This window comes from Aulonocara stuartgranti (assembly GCF_965226115.1).
Source record: "Aulonocara stuartgranti genome assembly, chromosome: 7".
Classification (NCBI taxonomy): domain Eukaryota; kingdom Metazoa; phylum Chordata; class Actinopteri; order Cichliformes; family Cichlidae; genus Aulonocara; species Aulonocara stuartgranti.
In genome coordinates this window covers 13,374-40,256 of record NC_138945.1, presented here as the reverse complement: position 1 = coordinate 40,256, position 26,883 = coordinate 13,374, and the positions used below count along the sequence as shown (strand labels likewise).

At 41.0% G+C, this 26,883-nt stretch overlaps 1 protein-coding gene across 1 annotated transcript; it reads right to left on the bottom strand.

Moving 5' to 3' along the window:
* Positions 1-2,588: 2,588 nt before the first annotated feature.
* Positions 2,589-9,052, bottom strand: LOC309710176 (uncharacterized protein). Its single transcript, XM_082539428.1, has 6 exons — positions 6,470-9,052; positions 5,569-5,684; positions 5,169-5,271; positions 4,321-4,400; positions 2,935-3,023; positions 2,589-2,772 (listed from the first exon to the last, which is right to left on the bottom strand). The coding sequence occupies exons 2-6, from the start codon at positions 5,658-5,660 to the stop codon at positions 2,663-2,665; spliced, it is 474 nt and encodes a 157-aa protein (XP_082395554.1). The 5' UTR covers positions 5,661-5,684; positions 6,470-9,052; the 3' UTR covers positions 2,589-2,662.
* Between the last annotated feature and the right edge of the window lie 17,831 nt (positions 9,053-26,883).

Here is a 26,883-nt window from a genome sequence, read left to right as displayed (position 1 = left end):
AGAAAACAGATTTTTAGACGGGATACAGAGAGAGAGAGTGTTATGATCCAAGCAGCCAGGAACACAGGCACAAATGTAATCTTCAAAAAAATGGGTTTTATTATACGCCCAAAAAGGACAACATGATTACAAAAATTCAAAATAACAAAAAATAAAGTTTTTAGGAACCAAGTGGGCCCATAAAAGAGGTTAACTTAACAGAATGCTACTCAAAAGTCACTTAACAAAAACATAACTCAACAAACTGACCTGCCCAAATGAGAAACAGCTCCAGTTATATAGCAAATGAATAAACCATTATATACACCAAAGGTGAAAACTAAAGAGATAACAGCTAACCATCATTCAAGAAGAACCCCATTCCCCCTGCATGATCACAATAGATGGTCTAGTCCACTTTATTGGCTTCTGCATTTAAACCAGCTCCACCCTCAGCCTCCTCTTTCAGCCAAACCAGGAAGGACTGGAGCGGAGGTCAGGTAACTCCGAAAGAGCAGAAATATAATCAATATAACATACCAAGCAATGCAAAGCAAAGTCTATGCCACCATTTGGGCTATAGCTTAGTGCTGTCATGCATTACAGGTAAACTCAAAATATCAAATTAGTTAACTTATGATCACAGAAGCTTTAGAGCATAACGTAAACATAAGACAAAAGACCAAATGAATATTACCAAGCATCTCAGTTGTGTGGTTGCATGCATCCATCACAGAGAGAGAGAGAGAGCGAGAGAGCTGTGCATGAAGTGTGATTTTTACCGCGCTCGAAGCGAAACAGCAAAAGTCAGAGTGAATCCATGACGATGTTTATGTGAAGCGTAGTTTGGATCTTCTTTTGCTGCTGCTTCATGTTGTGTTGGGCTCTTGAATAAAACTCCTGCTCAAGTGATAACGTGGAGCAACAACAATCTTTAATGCAGTTTTTCTCGTGGCTGTTCACGTGCCAACCCATTTCCTGTTTGTGGGTAAGTACTGCCGCCTAGTGGCGCATGCATGTACATCCATATAGATTACACCACAGTTCAGTCAATATTGTTTGGACAGAGATAAAAGCTGCAGCTTCAGAATCAGTGCAAAAAGGGCGTAAACACAAAACGCGGACCGGCCGACCGATCAGAATCAGCGAGCTGTCGGCTTTCAGCCACGACCGTGTCCGTGCTGTCGGGTGAGAAAGCCACATCTCACTGATCCTGATCCGTGATCCATAAACGCTTTGTGTTTATGTCTTTGTGCACTGTAAAATGTAATTCTAGATGTTTGTTATTTCAACATATTGTTCTATATCAGTTTGACGATAGATGACTGAAGTTGTTGTTATAACATAGAATTACAAGTTAAAATTGCCTTTTATATCGAAAAATTTTAGAAAAAGTAGTACTAGAACAACTTAACTATTTCCTGGATAAAAATGCTGTTATGGACACTTTCCAGTCTGGTTTTCATAAATTGCATTCCACTGAAACGGCCTTACTTAGAGTATCCAGTGATATGTTGATGGCAGCAGACTCTGGAGAGCACACTGTGCTGGTCCTGCTGGATCTCAGCTCTGCTTTTGACACTGTAGATCACAGCATCATGATAAACAGACTCGAGAACTTGTTTGGGATTACTGGTGTTGTTTTAAAATGGTTTATATCATATCTGTCTGAGAGATCTTTTACTGTTTGCATGAATCATGTCACGTCAGAATCAACAGTTTTGCCGTGTGGGGTACCTCAGGGATCTGTCCTGGGTCCAATTCTCTTTTTACTTTATGTATCTCCCCTAGGCCAAATTATTAAGCGCTATAAATATATCTCCTATCATCTCTATGCTGACGACATCCAACTATACTGTTCCTTCAAAATGTCTGAGTTTTATAAATTGTCTAATTTAAGTAATTGCCTGACAGAAATCAACAAATGGTTATATGACAATTTTCTCCAACTAAACTCTGATAAAACAGAAACTCTAATTATTGCTCCAGACCACATGGTCCCAGAAATCAGACAGCATATCAGCTTCTTAGACCCTTCTGTAAAATCAAGCCTTAGAAACCTCGGTGTCATATTTGACATGTCGCTCGAGCAGCAGTCTAAGCAGCTGGTCTGAAACTGTTTTTATCATTTACGGAATATTTCTAAACTCAGACTAATGATATCAAAGCTTGAACTTGAGATGATTATTCATGCTTTTATTTCTTCTCGTTTAGACTATTGTAACGGCCTTTTTACTTGTTTAACAAATCGTCTTCAGACTGTGCAGAACGCTGCAGCACGTCTCTTAACAGGCACCAAGAGAAGATCGCATATCACTCCAGTCTTGGCCTCCCTGGGCTTTAAGGTCATTAGATCAGAGACTGCTGGTGGTACCACGCACTCATTTTAAAACTCGTGGTGATCGGGCCTTTCAGACGGCGGCACCACGGTTGTGGGATTCTCTCCCACTGTCTCTTCGCTGCACGGACTCCATTGATTCTTTTAAGAAACAGCTGAAGACATTTTTATTTAGAAAAGCATGGATGAATTTCTTCTTATGCTGTTTTTATAGTTTTATTGTTTTACATTGTTTTATTTACTGTTATATTGTTTTTATATTCCCATTTTCTGTGTTGTAAAGCACTTTGTGATCTTTATCTGTGAAAAGTTTACTTACTTACTTTAACCTTTGTACTGTTTTCTTCAGTTAATTTTGGAGTTACTACAAAGAGTGAAGATATAAGATGATCTGTCTGCTGTCACTGGGTGGTGCTGAGATCTGAATCTGAGGACGGCTCCTGAATCATCACAAACTGAAATATAAAGTTTATCTCAAATCTGAAATAGAGCTGATCCTTCTCCGTCCTCACACACTCGGGATCTGAAGTTGTTCAGTCCTACAGTTCTGCCGACAGTTGTTTATTTTTTATTTGTTTTAAAGGCCTTACTAACACATTTTCTAATATCATGTTTACCTTTGAGTTGGTGATGCTTTATAAATGGACATCTGCAAAGATGAGATGATGGAGCAGGTTTCAGTCGAGGTTCAGTCTGCTGCTGCATCCTGGTCACAACATACAGAGGTGTTATCAGCTCAGTATTGAACAAGAAATATTAATGCTTCAAATTATTTGTCCTAAAGGATGCAAGCTGTACAGAGTACTGCACATGTGACTTTGTGAACATAATTCATTAAAAATAATTTGGACAGTTTAACCTGAATATTTGTAACAAACTCAGTAAAAAAAAAAAAAAATAATAATCAGGGGAAAATGTAACATTTTAACTTAAGCTGCCAAGCGGAAGTAGTTGGTTTCAGTACATAAGTATCGGGCTTTGCTATTTAATCCGTAGCTATTGACTAATGAGGGGTTACTGAAGTGCCAGGTTTTTAAAAGTTGGCGTTAATGTCGTTCCACATGTGGAAAGCGACAGAAAACATGCAGCTGTTTGCTTCTGCGCAGAACTGATTATTAAATATGTGCAGAGTCCAGCCTGTTGCTCTTACAGTATAATACTCATAATAAAAGCACAGTAACCGTGGTTAGTCACTGAGCAGCCCGGTGCGTTTCTCTTGATTTCTTTAGTCAGGGTAAATTCATTCACCTGCACAGGTTAGCTAAACGAACTTTACAAAACAAGTTTCCCCGACAGCCGAGTGCTCACCTAACACACAAATCCTGATTTACAAGTAAAAAATATTTATGACCACAATTTGAGCCCATATACTCTCTCTACCAGAGGCGGAGCCAGACATTTGAAACACCCGGGGCTTAGCCCTATTCATGTGGGATGTATTTTTTTTTTTTTTGGGGGGGGGGGGGGGGGGGGTTAGAAATGACTGAAAGATTAATTGGCTGAGTTTTGAGTTTTGTTCAAAAAAGAATGACTTCATATAGGGGAAAATATATATCACATGTGCAGGACACCTTAAACTAGTTTTTTAATTAAGCAGCGAGGCAGAACAAAGTCAGGCTGTATCAAGACACGAGGACTAAACCCCGATTCAACCAGACCCAGAACTGATCCGGAATTAAAACAGGACTACAACAGTTCAAAATCAGGACTATATAGGATTTAACAAAGACAGAACCAGAATCAGAACTAGATGATAGCAGCACTAAAAATCATCATAGACCTGCACTACACTTGTTTTTTTAATTCTACCAAAGTCCACTATTTAGATTGAGAAAAGTTTATAATTATTCAGCCTTGTTGTGCAAACAAGCTGCAGAACTTAATAAATATATAATTTGAAAAATAACAAACCTAAAAAGAAACACTAGGTACGAGATACATGAGGACCTGTGATACGGTGATACTCTTGGTAAACAACCATTTGACTAACATGTGAGTCTCACCTGCTCTTGTTCATCTCTGTCCTCATTCTGCATCTCCCTCTCTCTCTCTCCCTCTCTGTTCCTCTCTCTCCCTCTTTGTGCTGACAATCATCAAATATACAGTTGAAATTATTATTGATTATTTAAGACCTTGAATGTGAGGAGCAGGATTTTGGATTCATGTTCCAGTTGATGCATCAGAGTCAATCTGGGATCCAGTGTGGAGCACATGGACACTTTTAAGGCTTAAAGAACAAACCGATGATTCGATTAGATACTCGGCTCCATCTCTGGAGTCACGGCCACCAAAGCTTTGTTTCTGCTAACACTGTAAACATATACAAATGCACATTAATAGTTGTTACTGCAGAAAGAGAAAAAGAAGCGTCAAAGACAGGAAGGAGATCTGCTCCACTGCGGAGAGAGCTGCACAACTTTGTTCCTGCAGAATTGTCACACAGTCAAACTGATAATTCTTCATTTTCCATTGATAGTTAAACAGACTGGTTCTTATAGCTCTGAACGTGCTTCACAGCACAGCAGCAGCAATTGTGTGTTTCAGGAAGAAACAACGTTACAATAGAGCAGACTCTCCTGACACTGACAGACAACACTGCGTCTTTACATCAGTGCTGACCACGTCCTTCCAGTTTCATCTACATGAAGCATATATAAATAAAACAGCGCTGACTTCATGTCTTGTTCTAGGACCGGGACACCGACCTATTCTTGATGCTGATATTGAATAAGTGGTTGACTGGTGTGTGTGTGTACCTCTAAAGATGTCTCTATAGATGACAAATACATGACTGTATACATGAAACTGACAGCAAGACGTGGGAAGGACACGGAGGCAGAGTGAGAGTTACCCTCTGAGCACTGATGAAGAGTCTGTGGATTATACTGCCAGCCAGGCCCTGGCCTGCTCCTGTCACTACCACCTCTGGTTCCTCCAGCAGGGAGCTCACAAACCTAGAGACAACACACAATGTGGGAAATGTTACAATATTCCCACAAAACAAAACACTTAAATAAGAACATGTAAAACCTGAAGACGCCAAAACTATAAAATAAGACCACCAACATGAGCGAGAAAGAAACGTGTGAACTGACTGTGATCCTTCAGACGCCGTCTTTGTGAAACGTTAACAGATTCATCGTGACAACAAGTTACTGACTAACTATCTGTAGTGACGGTGAAGACGGTTACATGTCACCAACAGCACAAACAAAGCTGTCAGTGAGCGCAGCTCAAACTCTGCGACTCACTTCTTCAGTTCATCAGCAGCCTCTCCGCTGTCGTCCTCAGGAACGGAGAACTTGGCCTTGAGCGAGCGAGCTTGAGTGATGACTGTCTCCATGCTCAGCAGCTGGTTAATGAAATCCTGCACACAGGATAAGAACAACTGTCTGCTCAATCCTGACAGCATGAGACCCCAAGACTACGTGGCAACGTTATAGGCTGAGTCTCGGGGTGTAAAAGGCGTGTTTGGAGTCACAGTGGATACATGGCATACTTAAATGTACTTTGAGAAAGCCAAGAATACTTTTACACAACAAGACTGTCCAATCAAGCAAAACTAACATGGTGGGGTTTAGCTGTGCAGCTGTACAGTATGGGCTGTATGGATACTGAGTGCTAGTGAGAAGAACATTTTTATATGTGAAGAAGTGATGATTGTTCTCAGACTTTAGGACAGTATTAAAGCAGGTGTTTAATGCACCTAACGTGTGATCAAACTCAATAATAACAATCTCAGTCTCTGTTTTCGATCACTGATAAACACATCCGATATCAGCAGAGTATAAAAGCTTTGAGCCCAGGTGGGAACAGCCGAAGGAATTACCTAGGTTTAGAAAATAGTTAGCCATCACTGAGGAAGCACTGGAGTTTGTTACTCCAGCTCCCACTACAATCCCACTGCACCACACCCCTGTTTTCATGGTTCAACCATCAATGGCCATAATAATTATCAGCCAAATTCTCAGCCATGGTGCACACTGTCCAGTCTACGTACACCTCATGTACAGCACATACTCAACTACAACACAAACACAGTTAACAATCAATCAATAATTTATTTAAAAACAAAACTTTTTTGGGTGAATCTAATGATACTTTCTTTTAAACTGAATTATTTGTGGAAAGTCCGGTCGAGTTTTCACTGACCTCTAACTTCTTGTAGTCCTGGTTGGGGGACTGCAGGAGCTTGCTCGCTTGAACTGTAGCTTGCTGAATGGTTTTTTGCACTGATGGAATATCTTCAGCAAACTCTGAAAGAGAAGAAATGACAGTGTTTCCAGAGTGACAGAAAGCTGTGATTAAAAGAAAGACCTGCCACGTTTGTAACCTCAATTACTGTTAACATGAGAAAAAGCCTAAAATCGAGTAAACCTGCAAACTATTATCTTACTAATACAGATCCTTTTGAAATAAACAAAACCTTCACAACATTTTATAATAATCTTTACAGAGATTAAAACATATCCACAAAGTCTTGATGGATTATTATTGGAGTTAATTAATCCAGCTATTTCAGAGGATCACAGAACACATCTGCAAATAGAAACTAAGCCTTTTGTCCAGGAATATACCCACATGTGCTTTGGCACAAGGAAAAACTCCCTTTAAACAGGAAGAAGCCTTCAGCAGAGCCAGGCTCAGGGAGGGGCGGGGCCATCTGCAATAACCGAGTACAATAACCTCAGTTTGATCTGAATTAAGAAGCAGAAAGTTAGCGGCCATCCAGGTCTTTGTGTCTTTAAGACATTCCTGCAGTTTAACTCTTTGGTGTGTGTTATCTGGCTTCATGGACAGATAGAGCTGGGTGTCATCTGCATAGCAGTGTAAATGTATGCTATGTCTTCCAATGATGCTGCCTAAGGGAAGCATGTATAATGTAAACAGAATTGGTCCTAGCACTGAACCCTGTGGAACTCCATAACTAACCTCAGTGTGTGAAGAGGACTCTCCATTTACATGCACAAACTGGAGTCTATCAGATAGATATGATACAAACCTTCACACATTCACGTGTTATCAGCACGGAGCGTCTCTGTCAACCTCTGGAAGTAAAGCTTTTAGTAAGTGTCATAAGATCAAAATACATTTTTTAAAGAAGTGAAACGAGGACATTATTGTTGTGTCCAAGCTATGTTTTGTATTTTGTAGTTCAGACTTAATCAGAATTAATTTGCATACAACCTGGATATGCACCAAAGCATTTCTGACATGCTGAAACATTCTGGGATATTATAGAATAAATGAAAACTAGCTTTCTGGTTTAATTAGAGAAAAGGTCTGAGTATCACAGCAGGACGTTAGCTGATTGAGGTTTCTCCAAAGTACTAGAAAACTCTCCTCAGTGATGTCCTTACTAGTGTCTCTCATTGGCTGTCTCTAGACTCAGAACTGGTCTTAGCAGTATACCGTCAACTTAGAGACGATCCAGAAACTAAGACCTGTTATAATTATACGTGAACTCTCATTAGCTAAATTAATGGTTGCACTGCAGGTGTCAGGGAACAACAGCAACACGACTGAAAGATCTTTAGCTTCTTCTAGAAACCAAATCAAATTATGCCCTGCTCCAGATGTGACAGTCTGAAGACGAAATCTAGACTTTTCTGTATCCTGGAATAATTATCAATTTATTGTGTGTAGAATAAAATAAAGAGTGGGTTTTATCTGATTTCTGATCATTACTGGAGAAAACTTGACTGAAAGAAATTCATGTTGGGGAAACTTTCCAGGCTCCTTTCACAGTGAGGGTTGGGTAGCTAGTTAGAGTAAACAAACTAAATCACATTTACCTGCATTTTAACTCCAGGGTCATGTTCTACCCATCATGCCTACGCATCCCTGAAAATATCACGTGTCCATCTCTGATACTTATAAGAGCTCAAAACTGGCCCAAACCCTGATGGAGTCCAAGGGCCTGCAGTGCAGAACACATCTTGAGCCCAAATCTTGGGGGGCTCAGGATTTGGGCTTTTTCTGCAGCTCATGGGCTGCATTCACTGAACCGACCACAAACTCATCTGTGCACCAAAGTACACAGTGAGACGTCCTTTACCCTCACATCACTGGACACTTCCAGGTTCTGGGTTTCAGTCACTCTATACCAGTGGTGCCCAAATCTTTTTGCATCACAGCTGTGATACAGAACGGCTGTGTGGGCGGAGCCTGTTTCGTTTCAGTGCCGAAAAAAAGGGGTTGTATTTTGATGTAATGACTGTGTCGATGCAATCAGTCATTACATCACTCAGCTCAGGACTGAGCTGTCTAGACGCCAGCGTGTATCATACAGTGCATCCACTTGCAGCCCTCCTCGTTTCCCAGCCGTCGCGCCCCCGTCTGCACATCCCCACACAGTCCTCACGTTTCTGGCAGGAGCCTGTCTGCAGAGAAGTCATTCCTTTGTCACTATCAGTGGCTTCATCCACCTGCAGAGGAAAGCAGCTACCATGCACCTTATCATTAAGCACTCGATAGGCAACTTTACAGGGGCAGAGCACAGACGCAGTTTTAGCAGAGACACTGTTGAGCACGACGGTTTAGAAGTGTGTGTCTGAAAAAGCCCTCTGACTTGTCTTTGTGCTCTGGATATTTGGCGTCTTAGCTTGTTAAGCTTTAAACTGTCACAAACTTGCACTTTAAGACAGACACGCTGCGGCCTCTCCTCATCACCCACCGCTGCGCAGGTATGCTTCATCTTATCTTCTTTGGTTTGGAAAGGGTTAGGGTAGGGGAAGATAAAGTTGGGAGACCGGTCCCCGAAGGGGGGTAGGGTTAGGGTTAGGGGGGGGGGGGGGGGGGGGGGTTAGGGGAAATTGAAACTCCTCCCTGCACGAGGAGGGCAGGAGTTGGTGCACGCTCCGCACCATGACCCTTCCCGAGACCCGTTACGTTGTCGCCACCCCATCTACCGTATCCGGCAGTCCCCAGGTCCGAATTCAGGTAAGTACCGTCCTTTTCTTTTTTAGGTTCAGGTAAGTACCAAATTATATTTAATTTTGCCGAATTTGTGTTTTATTTGTCCTGTTCTTTAGGTTTTTAACTGTTTTTTAATAAAATTGGTCTTTGCTCAATGAATTTAGTCTCTGTGTCAGGGTTAGGTTAGGGGAAATTGAAACTCCTCCCTGCACGAGGAGGGCAGGAGTTGGTGCACGCTCCGCACCATGACCCTTCCCGAGACCCGTTACGTTGTCGCCACCCCATCTACCGTATCCGGCAGTCCCCAGGTCCGAATTGAGGTAAGTACCGTCCTTTTCTTTTTTAGGTTCAGGTAAGTACCAAATTATATTTAATTTTTCCGAATTTGTGTTTTATTTGTCCTGTTCTTTAGGTTTTTTAACTGTTTTTTAATAAAATTTGTCTGTGCTCAATGAATTTAGTCTCTGTGTCGTTTTTGTTTCCAATTTTTAGGCTTTTAAACTGTTTTTATCCATAAATTATCCAATTTTTAGGTTGTAGATTTATGATAGTCAATTTTTTAGGTTTTGAATCTTTTAGGCCAGTAAATCAATATGTAAATGAAAAAACATCAAAAGAAATCCCCCCCAAAAATAACAAACTAAAATAACAAACTAAAACAACAAACAAAACCACTTTTTAGTGCTGACGCATGGCTGTAGCTACGTTTCGGCTGGATTGTGCCTTCTTCAGGCTGTGCACATGCGTCGCTGGCCAAATCAAAATGAAGAGACTCTTCTCTGCCCCTCCTTTTATATGTGCTGTGGCTCCTCCCTCCAGCAGCCGCTGAAAGTACCGGATGTACGTGACTTTGCTTTTTTTCTTTTTTTTGTGTTTTTCTCTTTTTCTTTTTCTGGTTTTTCCTTTTTCTTTTTTCTTGCTGCTTACTTTTACTTAATCCTTTGCTTCCCTTCTTTCCTTCTCTCCTTTCCTACCTTTTCTTTGCCTTCTTCCTTTTGTCTCCTAATCCCTGCATCCCTTCCTTTTGCCTTAAAGTCCCTCCTTACTCTTCTCCCCTCCATTGACTTTCCTTTGACAGTCCCTGTTTTCTGGCCTCTATTTGTATTTACTTTGGCTTTATTTCTTTGTCTTTGTGGCCCATCTATAATTTTCCCTCTCTTGGGTTTCTATTTTCCCTCTCTTGGGGTATCATCATCCGCAACTGGGGATGGAATTGGGGTACCTGCACAAAGGGGTCAGCATTGGGGTTGGGGTTAAGGTCAGGGCTTAGGCTGGGGATGGGACTAGAGATAGGGCATTAGTCATGTGGCTAGGGTTAAGGTTAGGATAAGAATGTGGGATGGGGATAGATCAGGCCGAATTGGCATTGGGATTGGGAATCAAATTTGGGGTCCAAATTAGGGGTCAGAGGAATTCAATTAGGCACCCTGAGCGAGATGCAAAATAGAGGTGAGGGGTAACCAGATAAGGAATGGAAATGGCTTCGGCAACGGGCCCCAGTCAATCTGGGAAACCCAGCGGGTCCATGGTAGGACCTGGCGGGTAAGGTTAGGGGAAATTGAAACTCCTCCCTGCACGAGGAGGGCAGGAGTTGGTGCACGCTCCGCACCATGACCCTTCCCGAGACCCGTTACGTTGTCGCCACCCCATCTACCGTATCCGGCAGTCCCCAGGTCCGAATTGAGGTAAGTACCGTCCTTTTCTTTTTTAGGTTCAGGTAAGTACCAAATTATATTTAATTTTTCCGAATTTGTGTTTTATTTGTCCTGTTCTTTAGGTTTTTTAACTGTTTTTTAATAAAATTTGTCTGTGCTCAATGAATTTAGTCTCTGTGTCGTTTTTGTTTCCAATTTTTAGGCTTTTAAACTGTTTTTATCCATAAATTATCCAATTTTTAGGTTGTAGATTTATGATAGTCAATTTTTTAGGTTTTGAATCTTTTAGGCCAGTAAATCAATATGTAAATGAAAAAACATCAAAAGAAATCCCCCCCAAAAATAACAAACTAAAATAACAAACTAAAACAACAAACAAAACCACTTTTTAGTGCTGACGCATGGCTGTAGCTACGTTTCGGCTGGATTGTGCCTTCTTCAGGCTGTGCACATGCGTCGCTGGCCAAATCAAAATGAAGAGACTCTTCTCTGCCCCTCCTTTTATATGTGCTGTGGCTCCTCCCTCCAGCAGCCGCTGAAAGTACCGGATGTACGTGACTTTGCTTTTTTTCTTTTTTTTGTGTTTTTCTCTTTTTCTTTTTCTGGTTTTTCCTTTTTCTTTTTTCTTGCTGCTTACTTTTACTTAATCCTTTGCTTCCCTTCTTTCCTTCTCTCCTTTCCTACCTTTTCTTTGCCTTCTTCCTTTTGTCTCCTAATCCCTGCATCCCTTCCTTTTGCCTTAAAGTCCCTCCTTACTCTTCTCCCCTCCATTGACTTTCCTTTGACAGTCCCTGTTTTCTGGCCTCTATTTGTATTTACTTTGGCTTTATTTCTTTGTCTTTGTGGCCCATCTATAATTTTCCCTCTCTTGGGTTTCTATTTTCCCTCTCTTGGGGTATCATCATCCGCAACTGGGGATGGAATTGGGGTACCTGCACAAAGGGGTCAGCATTGGGGTTGGGGTTAGGGTTAGGGTAGGGTTAGGGTTAGGTGTTAGAAAAGAAACAGGGTTAGGATTGAAGAAAAGAACCTGTCCCTCCCGAAGGAGGAACAGGGCGTGCACGGGCCATCAACCCCGATGGTCCGCAGCCTCACATCCCTCTACCTCCATAATTGTTTTTAAATTTGAAAGGTAAGTATTTTCTTTTTTACAGGTTCAAGGTAAGTATTTTCTTTTTTTGCAGGTCCTGATTCACCGTGTCCGTTACTTGGTTTGGTGTTAATAAAGAATTTTTAATCCCAATTTGTTTTCTGTGTGGTCTTTTAATTTAGTTTTAACGTGTCTCTGATTTGAGCTTTTAAGGAAAACCAATAAAACATAAATTAAAACATGAAATAAAATCCCCCAAAAATAACAAACTAAAACAACAAACTAACGTAAAATAGAAAAAATTAAATGAGTATGCCCTTGTCGCGACGTTTCGAAGGTGTTGCTTCTTCCTCAGGCGAGGGCATACTGAAGAGCTCTGTGTTTGAGCCTCCTATTTATACTCCCCCTCTGATCCCGCCTCCTTGGCTTTCTGTGGCTTTCTTATAGTATGTTTTTCAGCTCATTGCTTTTTTCCAATTCTGCCAGACTTTTTGGCTCTCATTTTTCCCTTTTTCTTTCTTTCTTCTTTTCCAGTCTTCTCCTCTTTCCCCTTTGACTTTTCCTTTTTCATCATCCTTTTCTTCCCTTTTCTTGACCTCTGCCCTTTACCCTTCCTTTTGGCCTACATCTGTCCTCTTTCTCTTCCGAATTTTGGGTTCCTACTAATGCCGACTTGGCTTTTACTACAAACTCTCAACCCTGCTTGGGGAGGACTCAACCCGACTTGGGGAGTAAATTTAGAAAGGCGATGTGACTTTGGGTTAGGCTTTAGGTTTCAGCTGGGATTAGGATTACTTGGGCTTCAGATCCAGTACTGGGGTGAGGTTTAAGATTCAATTTCCAAAAATGAAGTAGAAATGGGATTATTCAAAATTGTAAAGATTTTAGGGCCAGATTAGATCAGGGGGTATATAAAATAGGGCCAAAATCCAAATTTAGGGTGGGTAATTTAAGATAAACAAATTGGTTAGGGTTAGGATAAATGACTGGGGTAGGGCATAGATGCTGGATTGAGCGTTAACTAGGAGTGAGACCCAAAGACCAACCGGAGCGAGGCACTGGCTGGTTAGGATTGAAGAAAAGAACCTGTCCCTCCCGAAGGAGGAACAGGGCGTGCACGGGCCATCAACCCCGATGGTCCGCAGCCTCACATCCCTCTACCTCCATAATTGTTTTTAAATTTGAAAGGTAAGTATTTTCTTTTTTACAGGTTCAAGGTAAGTATTTTCTTTTTTTGCAGGTCCTGATTCACCGTGTCCGTTACTTGGTTTGGTGTTAATAAAGAATTTTTAATCCCAATTTGTTTTCTGTGTGGTCTTTTAATTTAGTTTTAACGTGTCTCTGATTTGAGCTTTTAAGGAAAACCAATAAAACATAAATTAAAACATGAAATAAAATCCCCCAAAAATAACAAACTAAAACAACAAACTAACGTAAAATAGAAAAAATTAAATGAGTATGCCCTTGTCGCGACGTTTCGAAGGTGTTGCTTCTTCCTCAGGCGAGGGCATACTGAAGAGCTCTGTGTTTGAGCCTCCTATTTATACTCCCCCTCTGATCCCGCCTCCTTGGCTTTCTGTGGCTTTCTTATAGTATGTTTTTCAGCTCATTGCTTTTTTCCAATTCTGCCAGACTTTTTGGCTCTCATTTTTCCCTTTTTCTTTCTTTCTTCTTTTCCAGTCTTCTCCTCTTTCCCCTTTGACTTTTCCTTTTTCATCATCCTTTTCTTCCCTTTTCTTGACCTCTGCCCTTTACCCTTCCTTTTGGCCTACATCTGTCCTCTTTCTCTTCCGAATTTTGGGTTCCTACTAATGCCGACTTGGCTTTTACTACAAACTCTCAACCCTGCTTGGGGAGGACTCAACCCGACTTGGGGAGTAAATTTAGAAAGGCGATGTGACTTTGGGTTAGGCTTTAGGTTTCAGCTGGGATTAGGATTACTTGGGCTTCAGATCCAGTACTGGGGTGAGGTTTAAGATTCAATTTCCAAAAATGAAGTAGAAATGGGATTATTCAAAATTGTAAAGATTTTAGGGCCAGATTAGATCAGGGGGTATATAAAATAGGGCCAAAATCCAAATTTAGGGTGGGTAATTTAAGATAAACAAATTGGTTAGGGTTAGGATAAATGACTGGGGTAGGGCATAGATGCTGGATTGAGCGTTAACTAGGAGTGAGACCCAAAGACCAACCGGAGCGAGGCACTGGCTGGTTAGGATTGAAGAAAAGAACCTGTCCCTCCCGAAGGAGGAACAGGGCGTGCACGGGCCATCAACCCCGATGGTCCGCAGCCTCACATCCCTCTACCTCCATAATTGTTTTTAAATTTGAAAGGTAAGTATTTTCTTTTTTACAGGTTCAAGGTAAGTATTTTCTTTTTTTGCAGGTCCTGATTCACCGTGTCCGTTACTTGGTTTGGTGTTAATAAAGAATTTTTAATCCCAATTTGTTTTCTGTGTGGTCTTTTAATTTAGTTTTAACGTGTCTCTGATTTGAGCTTTTAAGGAAAACCAATAAAACATAAATTAAAACATGAAATAAAATCCCCCAAAAATAACAAACTAAAACAACAAACTAACGTAAAATAGAAAAAATTAAATGAGTATGCCCTTGTCGCGACGTTTCGAAGGTGTTGCTTCTTCCTCAGGCGAGGGCATACTGAAGAGCTCTGTGTTTGAGCCTCCTATTTATACTCCCCCTCTGATCCCGCCTCCTTGGCTTTCTGTGGCTTTCTTATAGTATGTTTTTCAGCTCATTGCTTTTTTCCAATTCTGCCAGACTTTTTGGCTCTCATTTTTCCCTTTTTCTTTCTTTCTTCTTTTCCAGTCTTCTCCTCTTTCCCCTTTGACTTTTCCTTTTTCATCATCCTTTTCTTCCCTTTTCTTGACCTCTGCCCTTTACCCTTCCTTTTGGCCTACATCTGTCCTCTTTCTCTTCCGAATTTTGGGTTCCTACTAATGCCGACTTGGCTTTTACTACAAACTCTCAACCCTGCTTGGGGAGGACTCAACCCGACTTGGGGAGTAAATTTAGAAAGGCGATGTGACTTTGGGTTAGGCTTTAGGTTTCAGCTGGGATTAGGATTACTTGGGCTTCAGATCCAGTACTGGGGTGAGGTTTAAGATTCAATTTCCAAAAATGAAGTAGAAATGGGATTATTCAAAATTGTAAAGATTTTAGGGCCAGATTAGATCAGGGGGTATATAAAATAGGGCCAAAATCCAAATTTAGGGTGGGTAATTTAAGATAAACAAATTGGTTAGGGTTAGGATAAATGACTGGGGTAGGGCATAGATGCTGGATTGAGCGTTAACTAGGAGTGAGACCCAAAGACCAACCGGAGCGAGGCACTGGCTGGTTAGGATTGAAGAAAAGAACCTGTCCCTCCCGAAGGAGGAACAGGGCGTGCACGGGCCATCAACCCCGATGGTCCGCAGCCTCACATCCCTCTACCTCCATAATTGTTTTTAAATTTGAAAGGTAAGTATTTTCTTTTTTACAGGTTCAAGGTAAGTATTTTCTTTTTTTGCAGGTCCTGATTCACCGTGTCCGTTACTTGGTTTGGTGTTAATAAAGAATTTTTAATCCCAATTTGTTTTCTGTGTGGTCTTTTAATTTAGTTTTAACGTGTCTCTGATTTGAGCTTTTAAGGAAAACCAATAAAACATAAATTAAAACATGAAATAAAATCCCCCAAAAATAACAAACTAAAACAACAAACTAACGTAAAATAGAAAAAATTAAATGAGTATGCCCTTGTCGCGACGTTTCGAAGGTGTTGCTTCTTCCTCAGGCGAGGGCATACTGAAGAGCTCTGTGTTTGAGCCTCCTATTTATACTCCCCCTCTGATCCCGCCTCCTTGGCTTTCTGTGGCTTTCTTATAGTATGTTTTTCAGCTCATTGCTTTTTTCCAATTCTGCCAGACTTTTTGGCTCTCATTTTTCCCTTTTTCTTTCTTTCTTCTTTTCCAGTCTTCTCCTCTTTCCCCTTTGACTTTTCCTTTTTCATCATCCTTTTCTTCCCTTTTCTTGACCTCTGCCCTTTACCCTTCCTTTTGGCCTACATCTGTCCTCTTTCTCTTCCGAATTTTGGGTTCCTACTAATGCCGACTTGGCTTTTACTACAAACTCTCAACCCTGCTTGGGGAGGACTCAACCCGACTTGGGGAGTAAATTTAGAAAGGCGATGTGACTTTGGGTTAGGCTTTAGGTTTCAGCTGGGATTAGGATTACTTGGGCTTCAGATCCAGTACTGGGGTGAGGTTTAAGATTCAATTTCCAAAAATGAAGTAGAAATGGGATTATTCAAAATTGTAAAGATTTTAGGGCCAGATTAGATCAGGGGGTATATAAAATAGGGCCAAAATCCAAATTTAGGGTGGGTAATTTAAGATAAACAAATTGGTTAGGGTTAGGATAAATGACTGGGGTAGGGCATAGATGCTGGATTGAGCGTTAACTAGGAGTGAGACCCAAAGACCAACCGGAGCGAGGCACTGGCTGGTTAGGATTGAAGAAAAGAACCTGTCCCTCCCGAAGGAGGAACAGGGCGTGCACGGGCCATCAACCCCGATGGTCCGCAGCCTCACATCCCTCTACCTCCATAATTGTTTTTAAATTTGAAAGGTAAGTATTTTCTTTTTTACAGGTTCAAGGTAAGTATTTTCTTTTTTTGCAGGTCCTGATTCACCGTGTCCGTTACTTGGTTTGGTGTTAATAAAGAATTTTTAATCCCAATTTGTTTTCTGTGTGGTCTTTTAATTTAGTTTTAACGTGTCTCTGATTTGAGCTTTTAAGGAAAACCAATAAAACATAAATTAAAACATGAAATAAAATCCCCCAAAAATAACAAACTAAAACAACAAACTAACGTAAAATAGAAAAAATTAAATGAGTATGCCCTTGTCGCGACGTTTCGAAGGTGTTGCTTCTTCCTCAGGCGAGGGCATACTGAAGAGCTCTGTGTTTGAGCCTCCTATTTATACTCCCCCTCTGATCCCGCCTCCTTGGCTTTCTGTGGCTTTCTTATAGTATGTTTTTCAGCTCATTGCTTTTTTCCAATTCTGCCAGACTTTTTGGCTCTCATTTTTCCCTTTTTCTTTCTTTCTTCTTTTCCAGTCTTCTCCTCTTTCCCCTTTGACTTTTCCTTTTTCATCATCCTTTTCTTCCCTTTTCTTGACCTCTGCCCTTTACCCTTCCTTTTGGCCTACATCTGTCCTCTTTCTCTTCCGAATTTTGGGTTCCTACTAATGCCGACTTGGCTTTTACTACAAACTCTCAACCCTGCTTGGGGAGGACTCAACCCGACTTGGGGAGTAAATTTAGAAAGGCGATGTGACTTTGGGTTAGGCTTTAGGTTTCAGCTGGGATTAGGATTACTTGGGCTTCAGATCCAGTACTGGGGTGAGGTTTAAGATTCAATTTCCAAAAATGAAGTAGAAATGGGATTATTCAAAATTGTAAAGATTTTAGGGCCAGATTAGATCAGGGGGTATATAAAATAGGGCCAAAATCCAAATTTAGGGTGGGTAATTTAAGATAAACAAATTGGTTAGGGTTAGGATAAATGACTGGGGTAGGGCATAGATGCTGGATTGAGCGTTAACTAGGAGTGAGACCCAAAGACCAACCGGAGCGAGGCACTGGCTGGTTAGGATTGAAGAAAAGAACCTGTCCCTCCCGAAGGAGGAACAGGGCGTGCACGGGCCATCAACCCCGATGGTCCGCAGCCTCACATCCCTCTACCTCCATAATTGTTTTTAAATTTGAAAGGTAAGTATTTTCTTTTTTACAGGTTCAAGGTAAGTATTTTCTTTTTTTGCAGGTCCTGATTCACCGTGTCCGTTACTTGGTTTGGTGTTAATAAAGAATTTTTAATCCCAATTTGTTTTCTGTGTGGTCTTTTAATTTAGTTTTAACGTGTCTCTGATTTGAGCTTTTAAGGAAAACCAATAAAACATAAATTAAAACATGAAATAAAATCCCCCAAAAATAACAAACTAAAACAACAAACTAACGTAAAATAGAAAAAATTAAATGAGTATGCCCTTGTCGCGACGTTTCGAAGGTGTTGCTTCTTCCTCAGGCGAGGGCATACTGAAGAGCTCTGTGTTTGAGCCTCCTATTTATACTCCCCCTCTGATCCCGCCTCCTTGGCTTTCTGTGGCTTTCTTATAGTATGTTTTTCAGCTCATTGCTTTTTTCCAATTCTGCCAGACTTTTTGGCTCTCATTTTTCCCTTTTTCTTTCTTTCTTCTTTTCCAGTCTTCTCCTCTTTCCCCTTTGACTTTTCCTTTTTCATCATCCTTTTCTTCCCTTTTCTTGACCTCTGCCCTTTACCCTTCCTTTTGGCCTACATCTGTCCTCTTTCTCTTCCGAATTTTGGGTTCCTACTAATGCCGACTTGGCTTTTACTACAAACTCTCAACCCTGCTTGGGGAGGACTCAACCCGACTTGGGGAGTAAATTTAGAAAGGCGATGTGACTTTGGGTTAGGCTTTAGGTTTCAGCTGGGATTAGGATTACTTGGGCTTCAGATCCAGTACTGGGGTGAGGTTTAAGATTCAATTTCCAAAAATGAAGTAGAAATGGGATTATTCAAAATTGTAAAGATTTTAGGGCCAGATTAGATCAGGGGGTATATAAAATAGGGCCAAAATCCAAATTTAGGGTGGGTAATTTAAGATAAACAAATTGGTTAGGGTTAGGATAAATGACTGGGGTAGGGCATAGATGCTGGATTGAGCGTTAACTAGGAGTGAGACCCAAAGACCAACCGGAGCGAGGCACTGGCTGGTTAGGATTGAAGAAAAGAACCTGTCCCTCCCGAAGGAGGAACAGGGCGTGCACGGGCCATCAACCCCGATGGTCCGCAGCCTCACATCCCTCTACCTCCATAATTGTTTTTAAATTTGAAAGGTAAGTATTTTCTTTTTTACAGGTTCAAGGTAAGTATTTTCTTTTTTTGCAGGTCCTGATTCACCGTGTCCGTTACTTGGTTTGGTGTTAATAAAGAATTTTTAATCCCAATTTGTTTTCTGTGTGGTCTTTTAATTTAGTTTTAACGTGTCTCTGATTTGAGCTTTTAAGGAAAACCAATAAAACATAAATTAAAACATGAAATAAAATCCCCCAAAAATAACAAACTAAAACAACAAACTAACGTAAAATAGAAAAAATTAAATGAGTATGCCCTTGTCGCGACGTTTCGAAGGTGTTGCTTCTTCCTCAGGCGAGGGCATACTGAAGAGCTCTGTGTTTGAGCCTCCTATTTATACTCCCCCTCTGATCCCGCCTCCTTGGCTTTCTGTGGCTTTCTTATAGTATGTTTTTCAGCTCATTGCTTTTTTCCAATTCTGCCAGACTTTTTGGCTCTCATTTTTCCCTTTTTCTTTCTTTCTTCTTTTCCAGTCTTCTCCTCTTTCCCCTTTGACTTTTCCTTTTTCATCATCCTTTTCTTCCCTTTTCTTGACCTCTGCCCTTTACCCTTCCTTTTGGCCTACATCTGTCCTCTTTCTCTTCCGAATTTTGGGTTCCTACTAATGCCGACTTGGCTTTTACTACAAACTCTCAACCCTGCTTGGGGAGGACTCAACCCGACTTGGGGAGTAAATTTAGAAAGGCGATGTGACTTTGGGTTAGGCTTTAGGTTTCAGCTGGGATTAGGATTACTTGGGCTTCAGATCCAGTACTGGGGTGAGGTTTAAGATTCAATTTCCAAAAATGAAGTAGAAATGGGATTATTCAAAATTGTAAAGATTTTAGGGCCAGATTAGATCAGGGGGTATATAAAATAGGGCCAAAATCCAAATTTAGGGTGGGTAATTTAAGATAAACAAATTGGTTAGGGTTAGGATAAATGACTGGGGTAGGGCATAGATGCTGGATTGAGCGTTAACTAGGAGTGAGACCCAAAGACCAACCGGAGCGAGGCACTGGCTGGTTAGGATTGAAGAAAAGAACCTGTCCCTCCCGAAGGAGGAACAGGGCGTGCACGGGCCATCAACCCCGATGGTCCGCAGCCTCACATCCCTCTACCTCCATAATTGTTTTTAAATTTGAAAGGTAAGTATTTTCTTTTTTACAGGTTCAAGGTAAGTATTTTCTTTTTTTGCAGGTCCTGATTCACCGTGTCCGTTACTTGGTTTGGTGTTAATAAAGAATTTTTAATCCCAATTTGTTTTCTGTGTGGTCTTTTAATTTAGTTTTAACGTGTCTCTGATTTGAGCTTTTAAGGAAAACCAATAAAACATAAATTAAAACATGAAATAAAATCCCCCAAAAATAACAAACTAAAACAACAAACTAACGTAAAATAGAAAAAATTAAATGAGTATGCCCTTGTCGCGACGTTTCGAAGGTGTTGCTTCTTCCTCAGGCGAGGGCATACTGAAGAGCTCTGTGTTTGAGCCTCCTATTTATACTCCCCCTCTGATCCCGCCTCCTTGGCTTTCTGTGGCTTTCTTATAGTATGTTTTTCAGCTCATTGCTTTTTTCCAATTCTGCCAGACTTTTTGGCTCTCATTTTTCCCTTTTTCTTTCTTTCTTCTTTTCCAGTCTTCTCCTCTTTCCCCTTTGACTTTTCCTTTTTCATCATCCTTTTCTTCCCTTTTCTTGACCTCTGCCCTTTACCCTTCCTTTTGGCCTACATCTGTCCTCTTTCTCTTCCGAATTTTGGGTTCCTACTAATGCCGACTTGGCTTTTACTACAAACTCTCAACCCTGCTTGGGGAGGACTCAACCCGACTTGGGGAGTAAATTTAGAAAGGCGATGTGACTTTGGGTTAGGCTTTAGGTTTCAGCTGGGATTAGGATTACTTGGGCTTCAGATCCAGTACTGGGGTGAGGTTTAAGATTCAATTTCCAAAAATGAAGTAGAAATGGGATTATTCAAAATTGTAAAGATTTTAGGGCCAGATTAGATCAGGGGGTATATAAAATAGGGCCAAAATCCAAATTTAGGGTGGGTAATTTAAGATAAACAAATTGGTTAGGGTTAGGATAAATGACTGGGGTAGGGCATAGATGCTGGATTGAGCGTTAACTAGGAGTGAGACCCAAAGACCAACCGGAGCGAGGCACTGGCTGGTTAGGATTGAAGAAAAGAACCTGTCCCTCCCGAAGGAGGAACAGGGCGTGCACGGGCCATCAACCCCGATGGTCCGCAGCCTCACATCCCTCTACCTCCATAATTGTTTTTAAATTTGAAAGGTAAGTATTTTCTTTTTTACAGGTTCAAGGTAAGTATTTTCTTTTTTTGCAGGTCCTGATTCACCGTGTCCGTTACTTGGTTTGGTGTTAATAAAGAATTTTTAATCCCAATTTGTTTTCTGTGTGGTCTTTTAATTTAGTTTTAACGTGTCTCTGATTTGAGCTTTTAAGGAAAACCAATAAAACATAAATTAAAACATGAAATAAAATCCCCCAAAAATAACAAACTAAAACAACAAACTAACGTAAAATAGAAAAAATTAAATGAGTATGCCCTTGTCGCGACGTTTCGAAGGTGTTGCTTCTTCCTCAGGCGAGGGCATACTGAAGAGCTCTGTGTTTGAGCCTCCTATTTATACTCCCCCTCTGATCCCGCCTCCTTGGCTTTCTGTGGCTTTCTTATAGTATGTTTTTCAGCTCATTGCTTTTTTCCAATTCTGCCAGACTTTTTGGCTCTCATTTTTCCCTTTTTCTTTCTTTCTTCTTTTCCAGTCTTCTCCTCTTTCCCCTTTGACTTTTCCTTTTTCATCATCCTTTTCTTCCCTTTTCTTGACCTCTGCCCTTTACCCTTCCTTTTGGCCTACATCTGTCCTCTTTCTCTTCCGAATTTTGGGTTCCTACTAATGCCGACTTGGCTTTTACTACAAACTCTCAACCCTGCTTGGGGAGGACTCAACCCGACTTGGGGAGTAAATTTAGAAAGGCGATGTGACTTTGGGTTAGGCTTTAGGTTTCAGCTGGGATTAGGATTACTTGGGCTTCAGATCCAGTACTGGGGTGAGGTTTAAGATTCAATTTCCAAAAATGAAGTAGAAATGGGATTATTCAAAATTGTAAAGATTTTAGGGCCAGATTAGATCAGGGGGTATATAAAATAGGGCCAAAATCCAAATTTAGGGTGGGTAATTTAAGATAAACAAATTGGTTAGGGTTAGGATAAATGACTGGGGTAGGGCATAGATGCTGGATTGAGCGTTAACTAGGAGTGAGACCCAAAGACCAACCGGAGCGAGGCACTGGCTGGTTAGGATTGAAGAAAAGAACCTGTCCCTCCCGAAGGAGGAACAGGGCGTGCACGGGCCATCAACCCCGATGGTCCGCAGCCTCACATCCCTCTACCTCCATAATTGTTTTTAAATTTGAAAGGTAAGTATTTTCTTTTTTACAGGTTCAAGGTAAGTATTTTCTTTTTTTGCAGGTCCTGATTCACCGTGTCCGTTACTTGGTTTGGTGTTAATAAAGAATTTTTAATCCCAATTTGTTTTCTGTGTGGTCTTTTAATTTAGTTTTAACGTGTCTCTGATTTGAGCTTTTAAGGAAAACCAATAAAACATAAATTAAAACATGAAATAAAATCCCCCAAAAATAACAAACTAAAACAACAAACTAACGTAAAATAGAAAAAATTAAATGAGTATGCCCTTGTCGCGACGTTTCGAAGGTGTTGCTTCTTCCTCAGGCGAGGGCATACTGAAGAGCTCTGTGTTTGAGCCTCCTATTTATACTCCCCCTCTGATCCCGCCTCCTTGGCTTTCTGTGGCTTTCTTATAGTATGTTTTTCAGCTCATTGCTTTTTTCCAATTCTGCCAGACTTTTTGGCTCTCATTTTTCCCTTTTTCTTTCTTTCTTCTTTTCCAGTCTTCTCCTCTTTCCCCTTTGACTTTTCCTTTTTCATCATCCTTTTCTTCCCTTTTCTTGACCTCTGCCCTTTACCCTTCCTTTTGGCCTACATCTGTCCTCTTTCTCTTCCGAATTTTGGGTTCCTACTAATGCCGACTTGGCTTTTACTACAAACTCTCAACCCTGCTTGGGGAGGACTCAACCCGACTTGGGGAGTAAATTTAGAAAGGCGATGTGACTTTGGGTTAGGCTTTAGGTTTCAGCTGGGATTAGGATTACTTGGGCTTCAGATCCAGTACTGGGGTGAGGTTTAAGATTCAATTTCCAAAAATGAAGTAGAAATGGGATTATTCAAAATTGTAAAGATTTTAGGGCCAGATTAGATCAGGGGGTATATAAAATAGGGCCAAAATCCAAATTTAGGGTGGGTAATTTAAGATAAACAAATTGGTTAGGGTTAGGATAAATGACTGGGGTAGGGCATAGATGCTGGATTGAGCGTTAACTAGGAGTGAGACCCAAAGACCAACCGGAGCGAGGCACTGGCTGGTTAGGATTGAAGAAAAGAACCTGTCCCTCCCGAAGGAGGAACAGGGCGTGCACGGGCCATCAACCCCGATGGTCCGCAGCCTCACATCCCTCTACCTCCATAATTGTTTTTAAATTTGAAAGGTAAGTATTTTCTTTTTTACAGGTTCAAGGTAAGTATTTTCTTTTTTTGCAGGTCCTGATTCACCGTGTCCGTTACTTGGTTTGGTGTTAATAAAGAATTTTTAATCCCAATTTGTTTTCTGTGTGGTCTTTTAATTTAGTTTTAACGTGTCTCTGATTTGAGCTTTTAAGGAAAACCAATAAAACATAAATTAAAACATGAAATAAAATCCCCCAAAAATAACAAACTAAAACAACAAACTAACGTAAAATAGAAAAAATTAAATGAGTATGCCCTTGTCGCGACGTTTCGAAGGTGTTGCTTCTTCCTCAGGCGAGGGCATACTGAAGAGCTCTGTGTTTGAGCCTCCTATTTATACTCCCCCTCTGATCCCGCCTCCTTGGCTTTCTGTGGCTTTCTTATAGTATGTTTTTCAGCTCATTGCTTTTTTCCAATTCTGCCAGACTTTTTGGCTCTCATTTTTCCCTTTTTCTTTCTTTCTTCTTTTCCAGTCTTCTCCTCTTTCCCCTTTGACTTTTCCTTTTTCATCATCCTTTTCTTCCCTTTTCTTGACCTCTGCCCTTTACCCTTCCTTTTGGCCTACATCTGTCCTCTTTCTCTTCCGAATTTTGGGTTCCTACTAATGCCGACTTGGCTTTTACTACAAACTCTCAACCCTGCTTGGGGAGGACTCAACCCGACTTGGGGAGTAAATTTAGAAAGGCGATGTGACTTTGGGTTAGGCTTTAGGTTTCAGCTGGGATTAGGATTACTTGGGCTTCAGATCCAGTACTGGGGTGAGGTTTAAGATTCAATTTCCAAAAATGAAGTAGAAATGGGATTATTCAAAATTGTAAAGATTTTAGGGCCAGATTAGATCAGGGGGTATATAAAATAGGGCCAAAATCCAAATTTAGGGTGGGTAATTTAAGATAAACAAATTGGTTAGGGTTAGGATAAATGACTGGGGTAGGGCATAGATGCTGGATTGAGCGTTAACTAGGAGTGAGACCCAAAGACCAACCGGAGCGAGGCACTGGCTGGTTAGGATTGAAGAAAAGAACCTGTCCCTCCCGAAGGAGGAACAGGGCGTGCACGGGCCATCAACCCCGATGGTCCGCAGCCTCACATCCCTCTACCTCCATAATTGTTTTTAAATTTGAAAGGTAAGTATTTTCTTTTTTACAGGTTCAAGGTAAGTATTTTCTTTTTTTGCAGGTCCTGATTCACCGTGTCCGTTACTTGGTTTGGTGTTAATAAAGAATTTTTAATCCCAATTTGTTTTCTGTGTGGTCTTTTAATTTAGTTTTAACGTGTCTCTGATTTGAGCTTTTAAGGAAAACCAATAAAACATAAATTAAAACATGAAATAAAATCCCCCAAAAATAACAAACTAAAACAACAAACTAACGTAAAATAGAAAAAATTAAATGAGTATGCCCTTGTCGCGACGTTTCGAAGGTGTTGCTTCTTCCTCAGGCGAGGGCATACTGAAGAGCTCTGTGTTTGAGCCTCCTATTTATACTCCCCCTCTGATCCCGCCTCCTTGGCTTTCTGTGGCTTTCTTATAGTATGTTTTTCAGCTCATTGCTTTTTTCCAATTCTGCCAGACTTTTTGGCTCTCATTTTTCCCTTTTTCTTTCTTTCTTCTTTTCCAGTCTTCTCCTCTTTCCCCTTTGACTTTTCCTTTTTCATCATCCTTTTCTTCCCTTTTCTTGACCTCTGCCCTTTACCCTTCCTTTTGGCCTACATCTGTCCTCTTTCTCTTCCGAATTTTGGGTTCCTACTAATGCCGACTTGGCTTTTACTACAAACTCTCAACCCTGCTTGGGGAGGACTCAACCCGACTTGGGGAGTAAATTTAGAAAGGCGATGTGACTTTGGGTTAGGCTTTAGGTTTCAGCTGGGATTAGGATTACTTGGGCTTCAGATCCAGTACTGGGGTGAGGTTTAAGATTCAATTTCCAAAAATGAAGTAGAAATGGGATTATTCAAAATTGTAAAGATTTTAGGGCCAGATTAGATCAGGGGGTATATAAAATAGGGCCAAAATCCAAATTTAGGGTGGGTAATTTAAGATAAACAAATTGGTTAGGGTTAGGATAAATGACTGGGGTAGGGCATAGATGCTGGATTGAGCGTTAACTAGGAGTGAGACCCAAAGACCAACCGGAGCGAGGCACTGGCTGGTTAGGATTGAAGAAAAGAACCTGTCCCTCCCGAAGGAGGAACAGGGCGTGCACGGGCCATCAACCCCGATGGTCCGCAGCCTCACATCCCTCTACCTCCATAATTGTTTTTAAATTTGAAAGGTAAGTATTTTCTTTTTTACAGGTTCAAGGTAAGTATTTTCTTTTTTTGCAGGTCCTGATTCACCGTGTCCGTTACTTGGTTTGGTGTTAATAAAGAATTTTTAATCCCAATTTGTTTTCTGTGTGGTCTTTTAATTTAGTTTTAACGTGTCTCTGATTTGAGCTTTTAAGGAAAACCAATAAAACATAAATTAAAACATGAAATAAAATCCCCCAAAAATAACAAACTAAAACAACAAACTAACGTAAAATAGAAAAAATTAAATGAGTATGCCCTTGTCGCGACGTTTCGAAGGTGTTGCTTCTTCCTCAGGCGAGGGCATACTGAAGAGCTCTGTGTTTGAGCCTCCTATTTATACTCCCCCTCTGATCCCGCCTCCTTGGCTTTCTGTGGCTTTCTTATAGTATGTTTTTCAGCTCATTGCTTTTTTCCAATTCTGCCAGACTTTTTGGCTCTCATTTTTCCCTTTTTCTTTCTTTCTTCTTTTCCAGTCTTCTCCTCTTTCCCCTTTGACTTTTCCTTTTTCATCATCCTTTTCTTCCCTTTTCTTGACCTCTGCCCTTTACCCTTCCTTTTGGCCTACATCTGTCCTCTTTCTCTTCCGAATTTTGGGTTCCTACTAATGCCGACTTGGCTTTTACTACAAACTCTCAACCCTGCTTGGGGAGGACTCAACCCGACTTGGGGAGTAAATTTAGAAAGGCGATGTGACTTTGGGTTAGGCTTTAGGTTTCAGCTGGGATTAGGATTACTTGGGCTTCAGATCCAGTACTGGGGTGAGGTTTAAGATTCAATTTCCAAAAATGAAGTAGAAATGGGATTATTCAAAATTGTAAAGATTTTAGGGCCAGATTAGATCAGGGGGTATATAAAATAGGGCCAAAATCCAAATTTAGGGTGGGTAATTTAAGATAAACAAATTGGTTAGGGTTAGGATAAATGACTGGGGTAGGGCATAGATGCTGGATTGAGCGTTAACTAGGAGTGAGACCCAAAGACCAACCGGAGCGAGGCACTGGCTGGTTAGGATTGAAGAAAAGAACCTGTCCCTCCCGAAGGAGGAACAGGGCGTGCACGGGCCATCAACCCCGATGGTCCGCAGCCTCAC

What these genes read in the sequence shown, in the direction of transcription:
- LOC309710176 (XM_082539428.1), bottom strand. Translation starts at nt 5,660, where the DNA reads ATGGAGACAGTCATCACTCAAGCTCGCTCGCTCAAGGCCAAGTTCTCC. An exon ending in TCTTCATCAGTGCTCAGAGG is followed by an intron (nt 4,401 to 5,168) that starts GTAACTCTCACT and finishes GATGATTGTCAG; the next exon opens with CACAAAGAGGGAGAGAGAGG. An exon ending in ACAGAGATGAACAAGAGCAG is followed by an intron (nt 3,024 to 4,320) that starts GTGAGACTCACA and finishes TGTTGTGACCAG; the next exon opens with GATGCAGCAGCAGACTGAAC.